Source organism: Mobula hypostoma, chromosome 3 (genome assembly GCF_963921235.1).
Source record: "Mobula hypostoma chromosome 3, sMobHyp1.1, whole genome shotgun sequence".
Lineage (NCBI taxonomy): Eukaryota > Metazoa > Chordata > Chondrichthyes > Myliobatiformes > Myliobatidae > Mobula > Mobula hypostoma.
In genome coordinates this window covers 18482277-18509849 of record NC_086099.1, presented here as the reverse complement: position 1 = coordinate 18509849, position 27573 = coordinate 18482277, and the positions used below count along the sequence as shown (strand labels likewise).

Here is a 27573-nt window from a genome sequence, read left to right as displayed (position 1 = left end):
ACTTGTTCCTTTTTTCCACAGTAGAGCTCCAAAAAAAACAGTGAAAATTGTAAAGCAGGAAAAACTAAAAATTCAAAAACTGTAATGTCAGTAGTTCAAAAGTATTCATCTCCTTTAGCTTCAGTACTTAGTTGAACTACCTCTTGTAGCTATTACAGCCAGTAGTCTTTTTGACTAGGTCTCTTTTAGCTTTGCAGAATGTGGTGGAGCAAGATTTACTCATTCCTCCTTGCAAAATTGCTCAAGTTGTGCCAAGTTAGTTGGGGAGCAGTGGTGGACAGCAGTCTTGAGGTCCTGCCATAAGTGTTTGATCTGCTTAAAGTCAGGACTCTGAATGGGCCACTCAAGGACATTGAGTTTCTTCATTTGAAGCCGCTCCATTGTTACTCTGGCAGTGTGCTTTGGATCATTGTCCTGCTGAAAGATGAACTTCCTTCACAGTTCTAGCCTTCTGGCAGAGGCGAGCAGATTTTTGTCCAGGATCTCTCTGTATTCAGCAGCATTGATCTTCCCATCAACCCTGACCACATTTCCAGTCCCTGCTGCTGAAAAGCATTCCCATAGCATGATGCTACCTCCACCATACTTTTCATTAGGGATGGTGCTACCCGGCTGATGTTGAGGCCAAAAAGTTCCACGTTAGTCTCATCCCACCACAGGACCATCTCGCACATCTTGACAACATCTTCAAAGTGATGCTTTGAAAAGTCTTTATGGGTAAGGATATGCATTTTTTTTTAGCTAGGGCTTCTTCCTTGCCACTGTTCCATAAATACCCTTTTTGTACAAGGCCTTGGAGATTGTGGGGCCATGAACTTCATCTCCAGTTGCCGCTACTGACTTCTGCAGCTTACCTAGAGTGACTGTTGGTGTCACAGTAACCTCTCTTACAAGTGCCATTCCTCTCTGGCGACTGTGTTTAGAGGGGGCAGACTGACCTAGACGGTGTGGCTTCATATGTTTTCCACTTTTTCATTTTATACTGCACTGAGCTCCAAGGTATGTTTGGTGCCTTAGAGGTGGCCTTATACACTTCTCCAGATATGTTCCTCTCTTATCATTTCCCTCACCTGAATGCTCTTTTGTCTTTATTTTGGTTTAGTCTGTTGAAAAAGTACTTTTTCAGGGCAGTGTAAGTATATAACTTGTTACTCAGTTTAATGGTAGTTTGTCTTTTTTTTTATATACCTTTTTGACTTATTTCCATGAAACTTTGGCCAACTGGAATATCACTGTATTCTAAATGTAGTCATCAAACAGCATACCTAATGGATAACTACCAAGGAAAATAAAACAAGTGCTAACATCATTTTGATTTTAATTTTTCAAAGCTCTTGGGAGTCATTTAGTAACAATATACTAGATACAATAAACTGATTTTCACTGCGGGTTGATTCCTTTATAAGTACTCCATGTATTCCTTTCTCGTCCATGAAGTGATTTTTAGACCCTGCACAACTTGCTTTTTCAGAGGCTGAAATATATTTTATCCAATTAAAATAGGAGCTGGTGTATCAGCAGTCAATATATACATAAAATTGGAGCTGGCAATAAGTTTGTAGCCAATTAGTAATCATAAAACCACCCAAGATTGTTTTCACTCTTGAACGTAAAAATACCAACTCAGATCTACTTTGATTTTTTTTGCATTTTGAATCTTGTTCTCATTAACATTCTCAAATTACAATAAAATTATCCCAAGAAATTATAGCTCTATTTGGTAAGGAATTAGTGCTGAAGATTGAAAGGTTAGAACAGATGCCATATAACTTTCAACAAAAAATTCTAAATGTTTAGATACCAAACTGCATTCCTCATGGATATCTACTGGGAAGAAAACAGTCTTTGTCAGATTTTACAAGCCTCTTTGGAGTTTGATGGATTTGCAGTATAGTAGATTGAGTAAATTTGATTTTTCACTGCAGAATTTCTGTTAAATTTTTATGGTGTGAGCAGACTGTGATCTGAGAAGAGGAATGTTGAAGATAACACAAAATAATCATGAATCTTGCAGACATGTGAGACTGCTGGAATCTGGAGCAAAAAAGAACAGTCTGCTGAGGAATCTGGTGGGTTTCAAGCAGCATCTGTGGGGTTGCCGTAGCACTCGAGTTCTTTCCTCTAATTACTGTATTCCTCTACCACATACTCTTTTACTAGTGGGGGTGGGAAATCTTTGTTGTGATTTTTGGTAACTATTACAGGTATTCTTCTTTCTCTATTGTTTGTGGAGTGATATTTAATGGTGCAGTCAGATGCCTGCCCAGATTCATCAGAGAGAGGTGCCAAACCATTTTCGTGGTCTGAGCTTGTTATCACTGACCCTGACGGCTGTTGGGCAGCCTTGGCAATATGGATAATGATGGCAGGTTTTATACTGGTGTTTCTTAACTGGCAAAGTGGAAGCATAGATGCACCAACAATGGATGGATCTTGAGACAGGACAGCACAAAAGGTACTTTGCTACATATACCTGATCAGCTCTTTGAAAGACCTCTCCAATTATTACCATTCCTCTGCCCAACTTATCTCGTGCTAATTGCCTGTTGAGAAATGTTACAGTGTCTGCCCATTCGTGATACAATTTTTTTAATGAATAGTGTAACTTTGGAACAGCCACGGAATCTTTCCAGTTCTCTGGTGTAACTTCCGTATTTAAGGGCATTCATAAGATTGTTATTTCCTTTTTGGCTACTGCACTGATAGATTAGCTGCCTTTAGGGCTTTGCTTTTTCCACTTGGTGTTCCAGATAATTTTCAAAGTTCTACTTTATCCATAGTCATCCTATGCTCCCCATTTTTGAAATGTTGTAAGGGCTTTGCTGAATTCTTATGTAAAGATAATCTCTGCCACTGTTGAGCAATACTTACTGCCCATTGCATCACTGGCACTTAGGGCAGCAATGAAGGTCTTCCATCTCTGGTGGTGTTTGGGGTTTCCTTCATCGTGTCAGTAGCTTCCTCTCTGTTTTCACTACTGTTAGTCATGCAAGTCCTGAGTGAAGACTCAGGAATACCGTCACACTCAGTTGAACGATTCTTCATTGCTGTTTCCGTAACTGTTTTGTTTTACCAGTCAGGGTTGTTAGCCCTGAGCTGAACATGGAGGACCAGTGGACCACTCTTAGTCTGGCCTCTACCTTTTGACCTGTTTGGCATGGGTGACTCTACCAAAGCATAAAGCCCTGACTCCAGCCAGCATAGCTCCCCGGGTCATTGAGGCACGCAGGCCTCTAAGGTTGTTGCCCTCCTGGAGAGCTGGGCAATCCTGGTAAGGGTTAATCTAGTGCACTGGGGCCTTGGTTGCCATGCACCCTTATAGCCCACAATGGCCTTGGGAAATTTTATTATAGTACTGTGTAACGTTGCTTTGGAAAAATAAAGGTGAGTTAGAATATTAAAGATAGCAATATCCCATAGTCCGGAAAGCTTGGCACTTTAGCATCACCACAGTTGCAAGCAAGCTGGATTAACAGTTTTACAGTATAAATTTGCATTCCAATTATAAAAGTTCAAAGTAACTTTATTATCAAAGTACATGTGTCACCATATACAACCCTGAGATTTATTTTCTTGTGGGCATACTAAATAAATCCATAATAGAATAACAACAATAATAGAATCAATGAAAAACTGCGCCAACTTGGGCATTCAACTAATGTGCAAAAGACTGTGTAAATGAAAAAAGAAATCAATAATATAAAAATAATAAATGTATAAGGAATCAATATCGAGAACATGAGATGAAGATGAAGAAACAGAATCAGGTTTACTATCACTGGCATGTGACATGAAATTTGTTAACTTAGCAGCAGCAATTCTTGAAATTGAGTCCACGGGTTGTGGGAACATTTCATTGATGGGACAAAGTGAAGTTCAAAGTGAAATTTATCAGAGTACATGCATGTCACCACATACAACCCTGAGATTCTTTTTCTTTCTCTGCGAGCATACTTGGGAAAGCTCTTGAACAGTAACCATAACTGCAAATGCAGATATAAATAAATAGCAATAAATAACGAACATGAAATAGCATGATGAAAGAAATTGAGTGAAGTTATCCTCTTTGGTTCAAGAGCTTGATGTTTGAGGGATAATAGCTGTTCCTGAACCTGGTGCTGTGAGTTCTGAGACTCCTGTGCCATCTTCCTGATGGCAGCAACTCGAAGAGAGCATGTCCTGAGTGGTGGGATCCTAGATGATGGATGCTGCTTTCCTGCAACATTGCTCTGTGTAGATGTGCTCAAAGGTGGGGAGGGCTTTACCCGTGATGGACTGGGCCGTATCCACTACTTTTTGTAGGATTTTCAGTTCAAGGGCATTGGTGTTTCCGTACCAGACTGTAATGCAGCCAGTCAATACCCTTTCCATTACATGTCTATGGAAGATTTTCACAGTTTTAGATGCCATGTCGAATCTTTGCAAACTCCTAAGGAAGTCGAGAAACTGTTGTGCTTTCTTCATAATTTACATGCTGGGCCCAGGACAGGACCTCAGAAATAATAACACTGAGGAATTTAAAGTTGTTCACCCTCTCCACCTCAGATCTGATGAGGATTGGCTCATCATTCACTGATTGGGAAAAAAAGCAAGTGATTATCAGCATTTTTGTTTCTCTTTGATTAAAGATTAAATTCTGTTCCTCTGGTCCTTTTAACAAATGTTTTACTTTTTGCTGATTATAAGGTCGTTCATTACTTAGTGGTCGTTGTTTGCATCTACCTGTCCTTTTTTTTCCCCTTTCCTTCCTCCCAATTCCGTGTTCTCTATGTGCATTTAAGCTGTGTTTTAATTCTTGATATGTGGTGTCTAAATTTCTTCTCAATTTTAACATACAACTGAAGTATTTGTTTTCCTAATAAATATATTTTAATACCCAAAAAATGTTCCCGATTTTTCTGGGCTTATAATTAGGAGGCATTTGGAGAGGAAGGGTTTGGAGAGTCATGGGCTGAACTTGGGCAACTGGGACAAGCAGGAAGGATGCTGTGGTCAGCATGGATCAGTTGAGCTGAAGAGCCTGTTAACCTTGACTCTCTGGGCTAGTTTTTTACTTTTTTAAAAAATCTCACATATTTCCTTTAACTGTGTTTCTATTTATACTCATTTGACATTGTACATTCTAAGTATCTAAGTTCAAAATAAATTTATTATATTACCTTGAGATAGTAAATTTTTGTGGCATGGTATTTTCCATGGGTGAGAATAGTGATAATGGAGATAAATCGACGCATAATAGGCTGTCCAATCAAGCTTCACCCAGGACCAGGGGAATGGTAAAAATGTCATTATTTCTAAAAAGCTTAATACTTCCGCTAATGCCCCACCTCCCCCTCGTACCCCATCCATTATTTATATACACACATTCTTTCTCTCTCTCTCCTTTTTCTCCCTCTGTCCCTCTGACTATATCCCTTGCCCATCCTCTGGGTTTTTTCCCGCCTCCCCCTTTTCCTTCTCCCTGGGCCTCCTGTCCCATGATCTTCTCATATCCCTTTTGCCAATCAACTGTCCAGCTCTTGGCTCCATCCCTCCCCCTCCTGTCTTCTCCTATCATTTCGGATCTCCCCCTCCCCCTTCCACTTTCAAATCTCTTACTAACTCTTCCTTCAGTTAGTCCTGACGAAGGGTCTCGGCCCAAAACGTCGACTGCACCTCTTCCTAGAGATGCTGCCTGGCCTGATGCGTCCACAAGCAACTTCGATGTGTGTTGCTTTAATATTTTGGATCCTGCTTTATATCAATCCTGAAATATTTTCATTCTCCTTTGAAGATGATTATAAATATATTTGAGTGGTTGAAAATGTCAAAGTCCTATTTTCACATGTTGTGGGAATTCAGAATTTGAATGTATTGAGCCTGGTTTAAACTTGGGGAGCCAATTGTAACTTGAATCCAACTCTTAAGTCCAGTTACAGAAAGCTACTTGATTTGGTGGTGAGGATGGAGAGATTGACTATGTCAGATGTGCCCACATCAGCTTCTACATTACTGTGCACAGAACTGCAATCTTGTTTTTGTTGTGATCAGGCCCGTACTGTACGTCGTAATAGGCATTGTTTTGCTGGCTTACCCAGTTGTTAGGAATGAAGTCTTTCATTTCCCTATCTTAAGTGACCTTAACAAAGAAGTATTTCTCAGCTGTCATTAGTGCAGACTGTTTTTAATTTCTTTGTGGCATACCTTCTAAGTATAGTGTTGGCAAACAATCAAAGAGGGTTCTTTAGTTGAGTATTAAATTACTGCCAAGGTATAAATTGTTTCAGCTTTAGAAGAAAAAAAAATACTTGTTTTTCTTAAATCAACGTTTAAACTTCAGTGGTCATGAAGTTACTTTTTATGATCAAGCGAATTTTCCTACAGAACCTTTCCCGAGGCATTTTCCTGAGCAAAAGGAAAGCTGATGTTGATATTAAGAGATAATTGATTATAAGGTCATAGAGCACTGCTGTGCAGAAACAGTCCCTTTTGCCCGTCTAGTCCGTGCCAAACTGTTACCGGATTTAGTCCCGTCACCATCCGTACCCCTCCCATTCTTGTATTTATCCAGACTTCTCCAAATGTTGAAATTGAACCTGTATCCGCCACTCCTGCAGCTCATTCCACACACAAACCAGCCTCTGAGTGAAGGACCATTGAGGGTTTAGTTAAGCTGTGGCATTCACAAAGTATTTTCGAGGAAATGGTGATGAAGTACTACAGTGGGCTGCACATTCTTAAGACAGAGAAAATTCTTATATTTTTATTTATTTAGCAATACAGCATGGAAGAATCCCTTCCAGCTGCACCACCCAGCAACCCCTAATTTAACCCTGAACACTCAGGGAAAACCCACCATTCCTTGGAGAGGGTGTACAGACTCCTTACAGATGAATTCCAACAGCCCGAGCTGTAATAGCATTGCACTAACTGCTATGCTACTGTGGCACCCAAAATAGTATTTGTGGGGATGCGATTGGGAGGTGAGGTTATTAGTCTGGAGAAAGTTATCAGCAACGAGAACAATGAAATGGGTTAAATTTAAGGTTTGAGGGAACTTAGGGTAAAAAAAAAAGAGCTTTCAGATGAGATGAACGTTGGATAAGTGGTTAATGGCATGGATGCTCGGAGAGCCATAATGGTGTAGGGTCTGGGGAAGTATGGAATAATCTTGACCTGGTGGACAAACACTGCTGGAGTGGACATGGAGAGAATATAAAGTTTAAATCCTTGTTTACGATGCTGAAGTAGCAAATAAATTGTCTCCTGTCTGAGACAGATTCCAGGAAGGCACTGAGAGATGATGCTAATAGGATCAAGGCTCAGCTTTATTCAGAAGGTTCATTTACATATACTGTATTAGGAATTTGCTGTGGTGCATTGGTTGCTGTGACATGCAACAAAAATGACGTTCAACAATTATAAGGGATTATATAAAAGTAAGTTAAAGTGTGAATGGAATAAAGTGTGCATTACTACATAAATACCAGCATGTACCTTAAATGTAAACAACATTATAAAAGTGGTTTAAAGTGTTTTAAGTATAGTGCATTGAGGGGGGATAACTAGAATGGTTTAATCTCAATTTGACATTTCCTGTCAGATGGAGACTATTAGTTCGTTCCATTTTACTCAGTTGAGAACAGAGGGATAAATAGAATGTGGACAGCATGTGGAAGAAAGAGCAGAACTATTCTTGGTGTGACATAGCCCTCAACCTGTATGTGGTTTTGGCAAAGGTTAGAGCGACCAAGCCAGATCTGGCAGAAGGTGGGACATTAGACTCAGGACCCTCACCACCAGGTTCAGGAACAGTTAATTACCCCTCAACCATCAGGCTCTGGAACCAAATGGGATAACTTCACTCAACTTCGCTTGAAATGTTCCCACAATTCATGGACTCAACTTTCAAGGACTCTTCATCTCATCTTCATCTTCATCTTGATATTTACTGCTTGTTTGCTTATCTATCCCATCATTTTCTTTTGGTATTTGCAGTTTGTTGTGCTTTGCACACTGGTTGAACACCCAACTTGGTGCAGTCTTTTATTGATTATAATATGGTTATTGCTCTGTTATGGATTTATTAAGTATGCCTGCAAGGAATTGAATCAGGGTTGGATATGGTGCCATGCATGTACTTGATGATAAATTTATTTTGAACTTTGCTATTTTTGGTGTGCACCAGACAGGTTTCTTCTGTCAATACTAATCGTACTCCTTAATGTCAGTACAAAGTGAGATCAGTTTTAAGTTCACTAATGTATTTTGCCAGCACTCCACATATTGTACTGGGTTGACTAAGACGGCATTCATCACTCTTTCACTGGTTGTCAATCTGTTTCAGCCTGATTTGAAAATGAGTTTCCTCTGAGGTCACTGCCAAAATGCTGTAATAGGGTGTTGCATGCTTAATTTAATTGGACATCTCATCCATCTGGCAACCAAGACACAAATTCACATAATTGGCATTACCTGAGGATTTGGGTCTGTTTATTAGAAATTATAAGTATCATTTATTCTAATGTGGATAAATAACTTCACTCGCCTCAACTCTGAACTGATTCTACATCCTGCAGGCTCACTTTGAAGGAACCTAATACTCATGTTTTCAGTATCATTTATTTAATTTGCAGTTTGTCTTTTGCACATTGGTTGTTTGCCAGTCTTTGTGTGTCATTTTTCATTGATTCTATTGTGTTTCTTTGTATTTACTGTGAATGCCTGCAAGAAAATGAATTTCAAGGCAGTATCCGGTGACGTATATGTAAATTGATAATTTTACTTTGAGCTTTGAACTTGTGCATAAATAAATATTTTTACACGAAAAAACCCTTATCTGATGCTTGAAGGGAAGGGAATTGCTAAGAACCAGTTGTCAACAGGTCGGGCAGCATACTGAAAGTGTTGCTTTGATCACAGCAACGGCAGATTATTTTGTGTTTAAGAACCAGTTGTGCCTCCCGATACCAACGACAGGACTCTGTTTGGGTCCTGAACTCATTTCAAGTGTTCACCATGTTGTGGCTTCCATTCTTGAGTCCAATGGGGAGTGCTATTGGGTATCCAGTGGCAAACCGAATCAGGCATGTGGCTTAGTAGGTTAATTGGCCACATGGGTGTGATGGGGTGGCATGGACTTGTTGGGCCAGAAGGGCCTGTAACTTTACTGTATCTCTAAAAAGAAATAGTGCCTATGAAGTTTTTGGGTTCACATGAGAATAACTGGAGGTTGCTAACACTGGCACAGGGTAATGCTGCTAGTTTTGTTCACTATTTCCTGCAATTTTCTAGACAATTAATGTGTCCGTCACACACTGGTAGACTGACATTAATCCAATGTAATCAGATTCATTTGTCTGTTTCCATAGCTTTCTAGTGAAATTGAGCAGCACTGAGCAAAGTCCACGTGTGATATCTGCTCGTTAAGATTCTTCACTATAATTTAAAACAACTGGAATTTTGGTTTTGGTGAATAGTACGATAGGCTAGAGAATGTTTTGCTGTTGAACGATTGTAGCTATTTTAAAAGTTCCATTTTCTTGAATTCTTCTCTGTTGTCTCATAAGATGCATTGTTTTAGGTTATGGAGCCATACAGGACCTCCAGCCCCACTGGTCCGTGACAGCCAAGCTTGGAGAGAGAAGATTAACACAGCATAGAAGCAAGCCCTTCAGCCGATCTAGTCTGTGCAGATCTGATCTTCTGTCTAATCCCATCTAGCTGGATCTGGACCATATCCCTCCAAACTTCTCCCAAACACGTAGCTATCCAAATGCTACAATTCAGTCCACTTCTCCTGGAAGCTGGATCTTTACTTGCACAACCCTCTGAACAAAAGTTCCCTCTCAGATACCCCTTAACTATTTCACCGTTCATCTCAAACCGATGATCTACAGTACTAGTCTTGCCCAACCTGAGCATGCATTCACCCTATCTATATCCCTTATAATTTGGTTAGGAATGGTGAGGATGGAGTGCTGTAGGAGGGGTGGGACAAGTGGCAGGGGACTGGTGGTGGTGTGGGTTCAGTCACACTCAGCCCCGGGACACCAGGCAAGGTCATTTGATTCTAAACAATTGGTATATTGATCATTACAGAATGTCTCTCTGCTGCTTCCTGCTCCTTCCCCTCTCCCTTCCACTTTTCCCAACCATGATTCCCCTCTCCCTGCTCCCTTCTCACTCTCAGTCCACAATAAAGACCCATATCAGAATCAGGTTTATCATCACTCACATATGTCATGAAATTAATTTTTACTTGCGACAGCTATGTATATATCACATAGGATATGTATGTGTGTGCGTGTATGTGTATGTATATTTATACATACACGCACACACTCAAGTCCCAGCAATTTCCATGCAAATGTTCTCTGCACTCTCTCAACTTTCTGTACGTTTCTTGTAGGTAGGTGATCAAAATGCACACCATATTCCAAATTTGGCCTCACTAATGTCTTGTATAACTTCAACATGACACTCTATCTCCTCTACTCAGTGTCTTGAGTTTTGAAAGCCAATGTGCCAAGATCTTTATGACCCCATCTATCCGTGATGCCACTTTCAGTGAATTATGGATCTGTATTCCAATATCTCTCTGTTCTACCACACACATGTCAGAGCCTACTGTGCAAGTTTATCCTGATTTGCCCTTCCAAAGTGCAATACCTCACACTTGTCTGCATTACATTCCATTTGCCATTTTTCAGCCCATTTTCCCAGCTGGTCATTATCATGCTGCAAGCTTTGATAGCCTTCCTCGCTGCCCACTACACCCCCAATCTCGGTGTCATCCTCCGATCTGCTGAACAAGTTTATGACTTTATAGTCTAAGTCATTAATGGTGATGGTAACAACCAATGGACCCTTCGCCGGTTCCTGTGGCACACCTCTAGTCATAACCTCAGATCAGAAAAATAACCAGCTACTACCACTCTCTGGCTTCTCCTGCTAAGTCAATGTTGGATCCCGTTGACTACTTCATCCTGAATGCCAAATGAAGTAATCTTCTGGACCAGTCTCCCATAAGGGTCTTTGCTTGGTAACTTCCTTGAAAACCAATAAGTTTGGTTCGACATGCCCTACTACACTTAAAGCCACATTGACTATCCCTAATGAGGCCCTGTCTATCCAAGTACTTGCATAACCTGTCCCTTAGAACACTATTCAATAATTTACTCACGACTGATGCCAAGCTCACTGGCCTATAATTTCTCACCTTACTCTTAGAACCTTTCTTGAACAATGGAACAACATCAGCTACCCTTCATTCCTCCAGCAGCTCACCTGTGGCTAAGGACATTTTAAATATTTCTGGCTGGGCCCAGGCAATTTTAACACTAGAGCCCCACAGAGTCTGGGAAGGGGCAATGTCTGGCCCTGGGGATTTATCTATCCTAAGTTGTCTATACATAGCCAGCACCTTCTCTTCTGTAATCTGGATATGGTCCATGACCTCACTACTCTTTTATCTCTATATCATAGCCTCTGTGTCTGCCTCCTGAGTAAAACAGTTGCAAAAGATTCATTTAAGTTCTCCCCCATCTTTTTCAGTTCCGTGTGTAGATGACCATGCTGATCTTCAAGAGGGCCAGTTTTGTCCCTTGCTATCCTTTAGCTCTGAATATAGCAATACAAACCCCTGGCATTCCCTTTCACCATGCCTGGCAGAGTAACCTCATTGTCTTAGCCCTCCTGATTTCTCCCAAGTGTTTTCTTGCATTTCTTATACTTAAACACCCCATTTGATCTCAATTGCCCATAGTGATATGGGTCTCTTTCTTTTTTTCTTTGCCAGGGCCTCAGTATCCCTCGATAATCAGGGTTCTCTAAACCCGTTACCCTTGCGTTTTTATTCAAGCAGTAGCACACAGATTCTGTACACTCAATATTTCACTTTTGAAAGCCTCCCACTTACCACACGTCTCTTTGCCATATCACATTGTTTCCAAGTCTACATGTGCTAGGTCCTTTCTGATGCAGTCAAAGTTGTCTTTGCTCCAGTTGGCAATCTCAATTTCGACCAGGCCTTTCCTTCTCCTTAATTATCTTGAAACTAATGGAATTCTTCATCATCATTATGTGCTGTTCCGTATGATGAAGGTGATACTGGTCTCCTGACCATGTTTGTTCTTGGTAATTTTTTTCTACAGAAGTGGTTTGCCATTGTCTTTTTCTGGACAGTGTCTTTACAAGACGGATGACCCCAGCCATTATCAATACACTTCAGAGATTGTCTGCCTGGCGTCAGTGGTTGCAAAACCAGGACTTGTGATATGCACCAGCTGCTCATACGACCATCCACCACCTGCTCCCATGGCTTCATGTGACCTGATCAGTGTTGGGGGGGGGGGGGTGTTGCTAAGAAGGTGCTGCACCTTGCGCAAGGGTGACCTGCAAGCGAGCAGAGGGAAGGAGTGCCTTGCACATCCTTTGGTAGAAACATGTATCACCACCTTGCCACCCATAATGGAATTAAGATTACTCAAACCAAAGCATTCTCCTATATAGACTTATGTTGCGTACTCTGTCTCATTCCTTAAGAGAAGATCCAGTACCAAACTCTTTCCAGTTCATACCTCTGCATATTTATTGATTAAGGAAACTCTCCTGAATACATTTGACAAACCCGATCCTATTCAATCCCCTTACACTATGGAAGTCCCAGTCAAAATGTGGAAAGTAAAAATCACCTACTATCTCAATCTTATTTCTTGTAACTGTTTGTTACCTCTTTACAAATTTGTTCCTCCAAATCCCACTGACTACTGGGAGGTCTATAATATAGTCCCATTAATATAGTCATCCTGTTTTTTTTTGGATTCTTCAGTTCCATCCGTCTAGTCTCAGCAGACGAGCCCTCCCGAATGTCCTTCCATTTTAGCCCGTCCCAGTTGCGTATACCTAGCACTTATGCCTCTAAACCAGGGTTTCCCAACCTCGGGTCCATGGACCCTCTCAACCCAAGCAAGGCTGCAGGACCGGATGGTGTCAGTACCAGGGTGCTCAAAGCCTGTGCCCCTCAGCTATGTGGAGTACTTCGCCATGTATTCAACCTGAGCCTGAGGCTCCGGAAGGTTCCTGTACTGCGGAAGACGTCCTGCCTCGTCCCTGTGCCGAAGACGCCGCGCCCCAGCGGCCTCAATGACTACAGACCAGTGGCATTGACCTCCCACATCATGAAGACCCTGGAGAGACTTGCTCTGGGGAGCTGCTCGGGCCTATGGTCAGGCCACACTTAGATCCCCTCCAGTCTGCCTACCAGCCCCGACTAGGAGTTGAGAATGCCATCATCTACCTGCTGAACTGTGTCTACACCCACCTGGACAAGCCAGCGAGCACTGTGAGGGTCATGTTTTTTGACTTCTCCAGTGCGTTCAACGCCATCCGCCCTGCTCTGCTGGGGGAGAAGCTGACAGTGATGCAGGTGGATGCTTCCCTGGTATCATGGATTCTTGATTACCTGACTGGCAGACCACAGTACGTGTGCTTGCAACACTGTGTGTCCGATAGAGTGATCAGCAGCACTGGGGCTCCACAGGGGATGGTCTTGTCTCCCTTTCTCTTCACCATTTACACCTCGGACTTCAACTACTGCACAGAGTCTTGTCATCTTCAGAAGTTTTCGGATGACTCTGCCATAGTTGGATGCATCAGCAAGAGAGATGAGGCTGAGTACAGGGCTACGGTAGGAAACTTTGTCACATGGTGTGAGCAGAATTATCTGCAGCTTAATGTGAAAAAGACTAAGGAGCTGGTGGTAGACCTGAGGAGAGCTAAGGTACCGGTGACCCCTGTTTCCATCCAGGGGGTCAGTGTGGACATGGTGGAGGATTACAAATAACTGGGGATACGAATTGACAATAAACTGGACTGGTCAAAGAACACTGAGGCTGTCTACAAGAAGGGACAGAACCGTCTCTATTTCCTGAGGAGACTGAGGTCCTTTAACATCTGCCGGACGATGCTGAGGATGTTCTACGAGTCTGTGGTGGCCAGTGCTATCGTGTTTGCTGTTGTATGCTGGGGCAGCAGGCTGAGGGTAGCAGACACCAGCAGAATCAACAAACTCATTTGTAAGGCCGGTGATGTTGTGGGGATGGAACTGGACTCTCTCACGGTGGTGTCTGAAAAGGGGATGCTGTCTAAGTTGCATTCCATCTTGGTCAATGTCTCCCACCCACTACATAATGTACTGGGTGGGCACAGGAGTACATTCAGCCAGAGACTCATTCCACCGAGATGTAGCACTGAGCGTCATAGGAAGTCATTCCTGCCTGTGGCCATTAAACTTTACAACTCCTCCCTTGGAGGGTCAGACACCCTGAGCCAATAGGCTGGTCCTGGACTTATTTCATAATTTACTGGCATAACTTACATATTACTATTTAACTATTTATGGTTCTATTACTATTTATTATTTGTGGTGCAACTGTAACGAAAACCAATTTCCCCCGGGATCAATAAAGTATGACTATGACTAATGGAATTGGTCCATGACATAAAAAAGGTTGGGAATCCCTGCTCTAACCTGACCTATCCATGTACCTGTCAAGTACCTTTTTAAATGCTAATGGATCTACTTTTAACCACTTCCTCCAGCACCTCATTCTATAGACTGCCCACTTCGAGTGAAAAATAATTCTGCCTTCTCACCATAAGCCTATGCCCTTTAGTTCTTGATTTCCCAACCCTGGGGGTGAGGGAGGAGGGGGTGGTGGAGAAAAGACTGTGTGCACATTCAACCAGTGTTGTGAAGATAAACAGGAAATATTTTTTCCCTCCTCTAAGGAGAGCCAATGTAATGAAGTCTGGAAATAATTAACTGTTCAGTAATTTTTCAGTATTTGGTATTTTTTCACTGACATTTGGAGTCTTAACAGGACTGTGCAAAATGTGAATTCTTTGTTATATCCTGATTAATGCTTAAAGTGCACTGGTGTTCCTCTGCCAATTTCTGATAGTAAGGAGAAAAGGTCAATACTTTGAAAAATATCCAAACATTTATCCGCTAAATTTATGAAATATTGTAAATTTCTTATATTTAAAATTTGTATCTACTATTTAGGATTTGTCTTGGAGGGCCTGTTAAAATGATTGGACTTTTGTTTTATCTAGTATTTGAAAGAACTGTTTGGATAATATTTTGAGCTTATGTATTTATTATTTTGTTCTTATTCCAGATGATTGGTTCTGCCTTCTGCATTTACAATGTACTTGTTCTGGCCACCATCTCTTTTTTAATTCGAGCTGACGCACATGTTCTCAGAGGGAATGGTAAGCTTGATGCCTTTCTTTGAAAAGAATGAAGTACTGATATTTGCTTTGAATCAGCCAGTCATTTATATTTTAAAAAAAGCAAGAAATATTGTGCCTTTGTGTCTTATAATCCTATTTGAGCTCACAGGTCTTCTTCCGCCAAGCTTTTAAATTTAAACAATCTTCTTCAAAAGAAAATTGGCAGGTCAGCTCTTTCATGGAACTCAGTACCTAAAACGATAAGGGATACAGATTCAGTTGACACTTTTAAACACAAGATCAAAATCTATTTGGTCGGTGGTGTAGTGGCATCAGCACTGGACTTCGAGGCGAATCGTCTCGGGTTTGAATCCGGCCGGCCCTTTGCACCCTTGCACGCATTCCATCCTTACTGCATTGAGTGTCGAGCTACCAACTTGGCGTTGTTGAAAGAAAACAGACAAATGCCAAAAATGCCACCCGATGCGTCACAAAATCTATTTTGTCTTTTTCTTTTATTGTTTACATTTTATCCCATTATAAAGCACTTTGAACTAAATTGTTTGTATAGAAAGTGCTCTATATGTTATTATTATGGCACAGCTCTGGAGAATCGATCAGGAGTTTGGCCTTCCAGCTTCTAAACACTTGCAGCCTGAAGCTATGATGAGAAGGGTAGCAATTAAATTATCAAAGTGAGATGATTTTGCTCAAAATATGATTGAATGGACTTGGAACAGAAATAGATGAAAGGAATACCCGATGGTATGTTTCTGAAGTATGTCATTGGCTGAGAAGTGGTTTAGGGTGGGTTATGAAAGAGCATTATAAATCCTGAGAAAATGCCCATCGACTGCTGAGTTATTTAACCTCCTTTGAAACCCTGCTAATTTTGTAGAACATGTTCTTCGAGGGGATGGGTTAAGAATTCCTATCTATGGTTATGTTTATCGCTTTAAAAGTAGTTCTCGGGAAAGTTCTGCTAATATTTGTAAATATACATTGTTAATTCCGTGTCACATTTTTCTAATAAATAAACATTAGCATTTGGTTAAAAAAATTTTAACTTGACTGGCCATTTAAAATATGAGATCAATCCTACCGGATGTAACACACACAAAATGCTGGAGGAACTCAGTAGGTCAGGCAGCATCTGTGGAAATGAACAGACAGTTGACATTTTGGGTTGAGACCCTTCTTCAGTACTGGACAGGAAGGGGGAAGAAGCCAGAATAAGAAGGTGGGGAGGGGAAGGTCTACAAGCTGGAATGGGAAGCCTGATGGATGGGGAGGAGGAGGAAATGAGAAGCTGGGAGGTAAAGGGCTCAAAAAGAATGAATCTGACAGGAGAGGAGAAAGGGAAGAAACAGGCGCTCCAAAGGCAAGTGATAGACAGGCGAGAAGAGACGAGTTAAGACAGGAGCCAGAGTGGGGGATGGAAGAAGAGGGACGGGTGTGGGCGGGGGAAATTACCGGAAGTTCGAGAAGTTGACATTCATGCCAACAGGTTGGAGGCTACCCACCCAGAATATGAGATGTTGCTCCCTTACCTTTTCCACCTGTCACCTCAGCTTCTCACTTCATACCCCTTTCCCCTCACCCAGCTTCACCTATCACCTTGTACTCCTCCTCCCCCCCCCACCCACCTTCTTATTCTGGTGTCTTTCCCCTTCCTTTCTAGTCCTGATGAAGGATCTTGACCTGAAAAGTTGACTCATTCCCTTTCTGACCTGCTGGATTCCTTCAGCATTGTGTGTGTGTGTGTGTGTGTGTGTGTGTGAGAGAGAGACGTTACTCTGGTCATTTAGAAAGTTAGTTCATCGAGAGTCTTCACAAAAAATAAAGTAACTAATCTGTTTATTAGAAGATGACTTATATGCCAGATTATGTTAACTTTGTGATGTTTGGTAGTTCATTCTTGTATTAGGACAGGTTTCTACGGTGTAACTTGATGTACACCTGATAATTGTATTTCGTAGATTTGCTCTGGTAATGGCAAAAACAGTAGTGTTGTAATATAGGGCACCATGGTAGTGTAGTGGTTAGCGTAACGCTATTACAGCTCGCGGCATCGGCGTACAGAGTTCAATCCCAGTGTCCTCTGTAAGGAGTTTGTAAGCCCTCCCTCCCTGTGGAATGCGTGTGTTTTCTCTGGGTCCTGCGGTTTCCTCCCCCAGTCCCAAGCTGAACCGGGCAGGTTAGTTGGTCATTATAAATTGTCCCATGATTGGGTTTGGGTTGATTGGGTTTGTGGGGGTTACAGAGAAGACCAGGCTCAAAGGGCCGCAAGAGAATTATCATCTGGAATTAATTTTGTTTTGTTCTCTCTTAGAAGTATCCTATGGAAGAATAGGAACAGATATTAACTTGATCTGCAATGCTGCAAATAACAGGTACTCCTAAGTTCTTATTAACCATGAATGTGTTTGAAAAATAAATATCTTTTATTTCCAAGTTATGGTTTGTGTGATTTTTTTTTTGCGCCTTTGCTGTGTCGTCTCCGTTGGCTGGGAATGAAAAGAAATATCATGTACTCTAATCTTTTGGCTGAGATTAGCAAATTTAAACCATGCTATAAAAGTTGCAAAAAAAAAACTTTTGGAGCTGCCATGCTGAGAAAGACCTGGGGGAATAAACCAAAATGGGGAATAGAAGAAGAGAGAAGGAGGACCGCTTTGTCAAGCACTTTCACTCCATCCGCAACAAGCAGAATTTCCCATTGGCCAACCATTTTAATTCCCAATCCCCATTCCCATTCCGACATGTTGGCCCACGCCCTCCACTGCTACGATGAGGCCACTCTTGGGTTGGAGGAGCAACGCCTCATATTCTGTCTGGGTAGCCTCCATCCTGACAACGTGAGACTAATCAACTTAAGCTTGTACTTCTTGGGATGTGATGCACAGAGAGGGGTTCCTATATGGAATAAGAGGAGCAGAGAAGTTGAGGCTGGTGGAACATGTGAAGTTGCCAAAGGATTTAAATATTTTCAACTTGAAAGATGAGGGAGTTGTTGTAGGTCATCAACGACCAGGTTTTGTACTACTGAGGTTTATTGTGGGGGAATTGCATATCCCAGGTTTAAATGTTGGGGATACAAGTCAGGTGATGGCAAAAGAAAGAAAAGAAACCCTTAATCAGAACTGGAAAGGAAGATTCAGATTCATTTGTCACATATACATTAAAACATGCAGTGAAATGCGTTGTTTTTGTTAACAACCAACTCAAACCTTAGGATGCCTGCAACTGTCACCACATAGTCTGGTACTGGTATAGCATGTCCACACTGTTGAGCAGAGCAACATGTACAGCAACAAGAGAAAAAGAGTAACAAAACAACCCACAGCAAAACAACGCAAACACGAGGAAATCTGCAGATGCTGGAGAGGGAGATCCAAAATGATAGGAGAAGACTTCTATCATTTTGTCTTCTCCTATCATTTTGGATCTCCCCCTCCCCCTCCCACTTTCAAATCTCTTACTAGCTCTTCTTTCAGTTAGTCCTGACGAAGGGTCTGGGCCCGAACGTCGACTGTACCTCTTCCTAGAGATGCTGCCTGGCCTGCTGCGTTCACTGGCAACTTTGATGTGTGTTGCTTGAAATTCCAGCAAAACAAGCCCCTTTCTTCCCTCCCACTTCCCTCCCCCCACCACACACACAGACAGTTCTTCAACCTTAGGCTTCAGGTCTTCAGTTGACTTGGATGGAAGCCAGAATAAGGTAAGGGGAGGAATGGAGTACAAGCCAGCATATGATAAAGTGTGACCAGGTGGGGAAGAATGAGAGGGATGAAGTAAGAACCTGGGAGGTGATGGGTGAAAGAGGTAAAGGGCTGAACAAGAAACAATCTGATAGGAGAGAACAGTGGGCCATGAAAGAGAGGGAAGAAGGAAGGGCACTGGAGGGAGGTGATGGGCAGGTAAGGCGAAGAGAAGGGAACCAGAATACGGAACCAGACGGTGGATGGGGGATTAATTGCTGAAAGTTAAAGAAATAGACGTTCATTCCATCAGGTTGGAGGCTACGCAGAAGGAATATGAGGTGTTACTCCTCCAGCCTGAGCTTGGCCTCATTGTGGCACTAGAGGAGGCCATTGGCTCACATGTGGAAATTGGAATGGCTAGCCGGTGTTAGATCCTGCCTTTCACTGTGGACAGAATGAAGATGCTTGACAAAGGAGTCCTCCAATCCTTGTTGGGACTTGCTGAGATCCTCCAGCATTTTGTGTGGTTGTTAACTCTGTGTCTGCATTAGGTTAGTGAGGTTAGACAAATAGGCTGCAGCTATGGTGATGGGGTAGGATAAAAGGCCATGGTTTGTTTAGCTGCATTGTAACTAAATTTAGCTGCGTGTCGGAGTGTAACTTGTATAAGTAGGAAGATGTGGAGATTTGCACAGTAGACTGGGGACTGAAGCATTCAATGTAGTCACATGCATCAAATGTTGAAGAGAGCTGACAATAAGAATGAATAGAGCATTGTCTGTGACCTTGGGTTCAGGTGTTGACGTGCTTCCATAAGACGGGTAGAACCAGGTTAAAGAAGTTCTTAATTCCTTACTTGAGGGAAGTTATTCAGTGATTTTAGAGAAGGTTAAATAATTAAAGTCAAAATGAGTTGTGACTGCTTTTTAAGAGAAACAGTGAATTGATGATGGAGGTGTGTAATCATTTGTGTCAATATACTGTACACTGTTAATAAGAAAAGATGAAATATGAAGCTAAGCTAAACAATAATATCAAGGAGGACACCAGAAGTTTTTCTCGGGTGTATAAAGAGTAAAGGAGAGGGGAGAGTGGATATCAGACTGCTGGAAAATCATGCTGGAGAGGTAGTAATGGGTGACAAAGAAATGGAAGATGAACTGAATAAGTATTTTGCAGCTTTCTTCACTGTGGAAGTCATTAGCAGTATGCCGGAAATTCGAGAGTGTCAGGAAGCAGAAGTGAGTGTAGTTGTTGTTACGAGGGCGAAGGTGCTTGAAAGCTGAAAGGTCTGAAGGGTAGGTAAGTCAGCTGGTTGAGATGGACTACACCCCAGGGTTCTGAAAGGGGTAGCTGAAGAGATTGTAGAGGCGTTAGTAATGATCTTTCAAGAATCACTAGATTCTGGAATGGTTTTGAAGGATTGGAAAATTGCAAATGTCACTCCTCTCTTTAAGAAGGGAGGGAGGCAAAAGAAAAAAAATTTTATAGGCCAGTTAACCTGACTTCAGTGGTTGGGAAGATGATGTGATTTCAGGGTTCTTGGAGGTGCGTGATAAAATATGCCAAAGACAACTTGGTTTCTTTAAGGGGAAATCTTGACTGACAAATCTGTAGGAATTTTTTGATGAAATAGCAAGCAGGTTAGACAAAGGAGAATCAGTGGATGTTGCTTACGTGGGTTTTCAGAAGGCTTGTGACAAAGTGCCACACATGAGGCTACTTAACAAGCTATGAGCCCATGGTATTACAGGGAAGATTCTTGCATGGATAGAGATTGGCTGATTGGCAGGATGCAAGGAGTAGGGATAAAGGGGTCCTATTCTGCTTGTCTTTTGGTGACTAGTGGTGTTCCACATGGGTCTGTGTTGGGACCATTTCTTTTCGCGTTGTATATCAAAGATTTGGATGATGGAATTGAAGGCTTTGTGGACAAGTTTGCAGATGATGCAATGATGGGGGTGTGGGACAGGTAGTATTGAGGAAGCAGGGAGTTAGCAGAAGGGCTTACACAGATTAGGAGAATGGACAAAGAACTGGTAGATGGAATATAGTGTAGAGAAGCGTTGGTCATGCATTTTGGCAGAAGGAATAAAGGCTTGGACTATTTGGATAAAATTCAAAAATCAGAAGTGCAAAGGGATTTGGGAGTCCTCATGCAGGATACCCTAAAGGTTGAATTGCAGGTTGAGTCAGTGATAAGCAAGGCTAATGTTACGTGAGCATTCATGTCAAGAGGACTAGAATATAAAAGCAAGAACGTAATGCTGAGGCTTTTCAAGGCATTGGTCAGACTGTGCATGGTGTATTGTGAGCAGTTGTGGGCCTCTTATCGAAGAAAATATGTTCTGGCAATGAAGAGGGTCCAGAGGAGGTTCCCGAGAATGATTCTGGGAATGAAAGGAGCATTCTTTCTGGGCTTGTACTCACTGGAGTTTAGAAAAATGAGGGAGGGATCTTATTGAAGCCTATAGAATATTGATAGGCCTAGATAGAGTGGATGTGGAGAAGTTGTTTCCAATGGGAGTGGGGGGGGGGGGGAGGCTAGAACCAGACGGCACGACGAGGAAGAGAGGGATGTCGACTTAGAACAGAGATGTGAAGTAATTTCTTTAGCCGGAGGGTGGTGAATCTGTGGAGTTGATTGCCACAGGCGGAGGTTGATAGATTCTTGATTAGTGGGAATGTCAAGGGTTATGGAAGGGAAGGCAGGAGAATGGGTTTGAGAAGGATAATAAATCAGAATGATGGGATGGCAGAGCATACTCAGTACACTGAATGGGCTAACTCTGTTTCTGTCTTGTAAGATGGATGGAGCCCAGGTTAAAGAAATTCAAAGAAGGAATTAAGTGAAGTGCAAAACCTTAGTAAAAATACTTAGTGATTTTAGAGAAAGATAAATAATTTAGGTCAAAAGGAGTGTCAGTGTTGTTTTTAAGACAAATAGTGATTTGACGATGGAAGTGTGAATCAGTGTTTCAGCCACTTTCTTTTGTGATTTGTGCTAAGTCTGTTTCTAAAGATGGTCACAAGAGGTATGCAGTAAAGTGCTGGCGGTGAAATCTCTTTCTGTGTCTTCCCGAAAATAGAAAAGGATGAAATGTTAAGTGCTGACAGGGGGAATTCAAGACCAAAACCTTAGTGTTCGTTCTCCTTTTCTTGCTGCTTTATTACTCAACAGTGTGGTTGAGGAACATTGTTTACTAACAGCATTGATTTTCTTCAGCTCACAAGACTAAATTTCCCTGGGCTGGTGTAATGAATTGGGACAAGACAGGCCATTGTGTAAAATGGTGGTAGAGCAATTCAAAAGCAGATGTAAACTAAAGTTTTAGCAGAGCAGAAATAGTGGGAAAAGCAGAGTGTGATTGGCCTTTGCTGGAGGCTTTGTACAAAGCAATCTTTATTTCCATTTTGACAGAGTCCAGTTACTGTTTTATAACTAAGCAGTCACACAATCATACATGCCTTCTTGTCTCCATTCCAAATTGTAAATTCTGCATTCCTTCTTGGACCCAGATCTAATTGCACTGCTTCTGCATTCCTAAATTAAGATTCCTTAAAACCATAAGACATAGGAGCAGAATTAGGCCATTTGACACACCGAGCCTGCTCAACCATTCCATCTTTGATTATTTATCTTCCCTCTCAACCCCATGCTCCAGCCTTTTCCCTGTAGCTTTTGATGCCCTTACTAATCAAGAATCTATCAACATCCACTTTAGATATACCTAATGTCCCAAGGCCACCTTTATCCATCTCTGGCTGTTCCTCTGAGCTTTGTACCACCTTTTGAGTAACCTTCTAAACCCACCTTCTTTGGGCTTTGTGCAAATATTTCATAGATCTAACCTTTAAAGTGGTTTTATCTGTCTCATGTACATCGAAACCTACAGTGAAGTGTGTCACTTTACATGAAATCAAATCTGCAATGTATGAGCTGGGCAGCCCGTAAGTGTTGCCACGTCTCCAGTGCTGACTTAGCAAGCCCACAACTCACTTATGATAACCCTATGTCTTTGGACTGCGGGAGGAACCAATGGGAATTGAACCCTGATCGGTGATAGCATTCCGCTAATCACTACGCTGCAGTGCCACTCTCATTACTGTGCTTTATACTAAACGCCACATTACCGTGCCACCCCAGAGCACCTTCAGACTTTTCACCACATTGAAGATACTGTATGAATAGAAGCTGTTGCGGTAAAGCATTATAATATCTTGCAGTTGTGGAAAAAATATAAATACAATTCATTTTTCTGAAACTTGCTTTCACTCGGGTTACTTTCAGCATTTGGAATGAGCGCAGCTGTGTGTCTCATAACTCTTTGAAGATGGGAATTAAAAAGATTATTTCCAATTTTAATTCATGCGTGACTCTTGAATTACCCTTATGAACAGAGAGGTACGTTTAACAAAAGAAGCTATTCAAATGCATCTTCGGTACAGGCAGTAATCTAAATTTGAGTTGGTTCATAAAAAAGCTCGTCAAGATAATGTATTGGAATTATAGGACTGTGATCTCGGGCATACAGAAATTACGATCAAATTGGAACTTAAAGCATTCCGTTAAGAATGTGGGGATTGGAGGGAAGGTGTGTGGATGTTGATGATAGCCTTTAAACTTTAAACTTTCTTTCACTTCTATTTGAAAGTTAAATCCCAGTTCGTGCTGGCACTGCTATCTTTTATGAAACTAGTGGTCTAATCACGGGCACAGGCATGGATACGTAGGCTCTATTGGAGTATTTGAATCAATTTTGTTCTTGCAAATTGAGTATGTATTTTATTCCAAAGTTCTACCTGAGGTTTTGTTTGAAAGTTTGTGGGAAGATGTATCTTTTTAAAAAAAGTACCGGTTTCAAGACTGAACACCAGTCAACACAAAGGTTTGCTGTTATTTTAACTGAATAATGTCAAACACTAAGAATAAAATTTGGGGTTTATACATATGAGCGTGGGTGTTTTGTCTCATGTACCAAGATACAGTGAGAAGCTTGTCTAGCATACTGTTTATACAGATCAAACCATTACCCAGAGCACTGAGCTGCAAGATTAAGGTAAAACGACAATGCAGAATAATATGTAACAGCTACTGAAAAGTACAGTATTGGTAACCAATAAAGTGGAAGATCATAATGAGAATGACTGTGAGGCCAAGAGCCCCTCTTATCATACTAGTTTTCCATTCAAGATTCTGATAACAGCAGGCTAGGAACTGTCCTCTAGTCCGGTAGAATGTGCTTTTCAAGCTTTTGTATCTTCTGCCCAATTGGCGGTGGGGGGGGGGGGCGGGGAGAGAAGAGAGAGCATCCAGCGTGGGTGGGCTCTGTGATTATGCTGGTTGCTTCTTTGAGGTATGAGAAGTATAGGCAGAGTCCGTGGAGGGGGAGGTTGGTTTCTGTGATGTGCTGAGCTGTGTCCACAGCTCCTGCAGTTTCTTGCGGTAGTGTGCAGAGCAGTTGCTGTCCTAAGCCATTATGCATCCAGACAGAATGCTTTCGATGGTGCATCGATAAAAATTGCTATGAGTCGATGGGGACATGCTGAGTTTCCTTAACCTCCTGTGGAAGTAGAGTAATATAAAATAAAGTGATATTGAATACTCCTAGGCATTAGTTGGGTCACAATTACTCAGTACCTCTTTATAAGTTCTTCTGAAAATAAGGCCATAAGATATAGGAGCAGAATTAGACCATCTGGCCCGTTGAGTCTGCTCCATCATTCAATCATGGCTGATGCTTTTTTTCTATCTCCTCCTCAACCCCAGTTTCCGGCCTTCTTCCCGTAACCTTTGATGCCATGTCCAATCAAGAACCTATCAATCTCTTCCTTAAATAAACCCAACAACCTGGCCTCCACAGCTGCATGTGGCAACAAATTCCACAAATTCACCCCCCTTTGGCTAAAGAAATTTCTTTGCATCTCTGTTTTGAAAAGGCACCTCTTTATCCTTAAGGCTATGCAGTCTTGCCCTACACTCTCCCACCATGGGAAACATCCTTTCCACGTCTACTCTGTCTAGACCTTTCAACATTTGAAAAGTTGCAATGAGATCTACCCTCCTCCTTCTGAATTCCAGTGAGTACAGACCCAGAGCCATCAAACGTTTCTCGTATGATAACTCTTTCATTCCTGGAGTCATCTTTGTGAACCTCCTCTGGATCCTCTCTAATGCCAGCACATCTGTTCTAAGAGGAGGGGCCCAAAACTGTTCACAGTACTCGAGGTGAGGCCTCACCAGTGCCTTATAAAGACTCAGCATCACATTCCTGCTCTTGTATTCTAGACCTCTTGAAATGAATGTTAACATGGCTACTTGCCTTCCTCACCACCAACTCAACCTGCAAGTTAATCTTCAGGGTGTTCTGCACAAGGACTCCCAACTCCCTCTGCATCTCAGATTCCTGGATTTTCTCCCCATTTAGAAAATAGTCCGCACATTTATTTCTACTACTAAAGTGCATGACCATGAATTTTCTAACATTGTATTTCATTTGCCACTTTCTTGCCCATTCCCCTAATCTGTCTAATTCCTTCTGCAGCCTACCTGTTTCCCCAACACTACCTGCCCCTCCACGAATCTTTGTATCATCTGCAAATTTGGTAACAAAACTATCTATTCCATCATCTAAATCATTGATATACAACATAAAAAGTAGTGGTCCCAACACCGACCCCTGCGGAACACCACTAGTCACTGGCAGCCAACCAGAAAAGGATCCTTTTATTCCCACTTGTTGCTTCCTACCAGTCAACCAATGCTCTAACCATGTTAGTAACTTTCTTTTAACACCATGGGCTCTTAACTTGGTAAGCAGCCTCATGTGTGGCATCTTGTCAAAGGCCTTCGGAAAGTCCGAATATACAAATTCCACTGCATCCCCTTTATCTATCCTACTTGTAATCTTCTCAAAGAATTCCAACAGGTTCATCAGGCAAGATTTTCCCTGAAGGAAACCATGCTGACTTTGTACTATCTTGTCCTGTGTCACCAAGTACTCCAGCACCTCATCCTTAACAATTGATTCCAACATCTTCCCAACCACTGAGGTCAGGCTAACTGGTCTATAATTTCCTTTCTGCTGCCTTCCTCCTTTCTTAAAGAGTGGAGTAACATTTGCAATTTTGTAGTCCTTTGGCACCATGCCAGAGTCCAATGATTTTTGAAAAATCATTTCTAATGCCACCACAATCTCTTAACACTACCTCTTTCAGAAGCTTAGGGTGTAGTTCCTATGGTCCGGGTCACTTATGTACTTTTGGGTCTTTCAGCTTTTTGAGCACCTTCTCTCTTGTAACAGTAACTGCATCCACTTATCTTCCTTCACACACTACAACATCAGGCATACTGCTTGTGTCTTCCACAGTGAAGACTGACGCAAAATACTCATTTAGTTCATCAGCCACCTCCATGTCCCCCTTATTATTTCTCCTGCCTCATTTTCCCGCAGTCCTATATCTACTCTCATTTCTTTTATTTTTAACATACTTGAAAAAGCTTTTACTCTCCACTTTGATATTATTTGCTAGCTTGCTTTCATATTTCATTTTTTTCTTCTAATAATTTACTTAATTGCTCTCTGTAGGTTTTTAAAAGCTTGCCAATCCTTTATCTTCTCACTAATTTTTGCTTTGTTGTATGCCCTTTCTTTTGCTTTTACAAAAGCTTTGACTTGTCAGCCATAGTTGTACTATTTTACCATTTTTTTAGAATACACATATCCTGCACCTTCCTCATTTTTTCCCCAGAAACACACATCGTTGCTGCTCTGCTGACATCCCTGCCAGCAGCTCCTTCCAATTTACTTTGGCTAACCCCTTTCTCATACCTCTGTAATTTCCCTTACTCCACTGAAATACTGCTGCATCAGACTTTACTTTTTCCCTATCAAATTTCAAGTTGAACACAATCATATTGTGATCACTGGTTCCTAAGGGTTCTTTTACCTTAAGCTCCCTAATCGCCTCTGGTTTGTTACATAACACCCAATTCAGTGTAGCTGATCCGCTAGTAGGCTCAACGACAAACTGCTCTAAAAAGCCATCTCTTAGGCTCTCACTCTCTTGAGATCCATTGCCAGCCTGATTTTCCCAATCGACCTGCATGTTAAAATCTCCCATGACTACCATAACATTACTCTTTAACTCGCCTTTTTTATTTCCTGTTATCCACCTCTCTGCCACTATTGGGAGGCCTGTATATAACTGCCATCAATGTCTTTTTACCCTTGCAGTTTCTCAACTCAACCCACAAGGATTCAACATCTTCTAATCCAATGTCATGTCTTTCTACTGATTTGATGCTATTCTTTACCAGTGGAGCCACACCACCCCCTCTGCCTACCTTCCAGTCCCTCTGATATAACGTGTAACCTTGGACATTCAGTTCCCAGCTACAACCATACTTCAGCCACAATTCAGTGATGGCAAGTCAGTGCCATTAAATATCCATATTTCTCTTGGGTTATGTGATGGATGGCAAGTTCTGTAGGGCTGCGATAATGTTCTTTTGTCTTTAACTTACGGTAGACTTTAGATCTAGTAACTCTTCACCCATGAAAAACACTGAATGAAAACATAGATAACTCCGTTGACTCCATTTACACTTCCTGCTGAATCGGGAAAGCAACCGACATTATGAAGGACC

At 41.7% G+C, this 27573-nt stretch overlaps 1 protein-coding gene across 5 annotated transcripts in view; it reads left to right on the top strand.

Moving 5' to 3' along the window:
* Positions 1–27573, top strand: part of LOC134343875 (interleukin-11 receptor subunit alpha-like) — a 129660-nt gene that overhangs the window by 45666 nt on the left and 56421 nt on the right. For all 5 annotated transcript variants that reach the window (XM_063042735.1, XM_063042732.1, XM_063042734.1 and 2 more), the window contains exons 2-3: positions 15165–15258; positions 17552–17612. In XM_063042735.1, coding sequence (XP_062898805.1) covers positions 15165–15258; positions 17552–17612 — 155 coding nt within the window. The remainder of the gene's footprint in view (positions 1–15164; positions 15259–17551; positions 17613–27573) is intronic.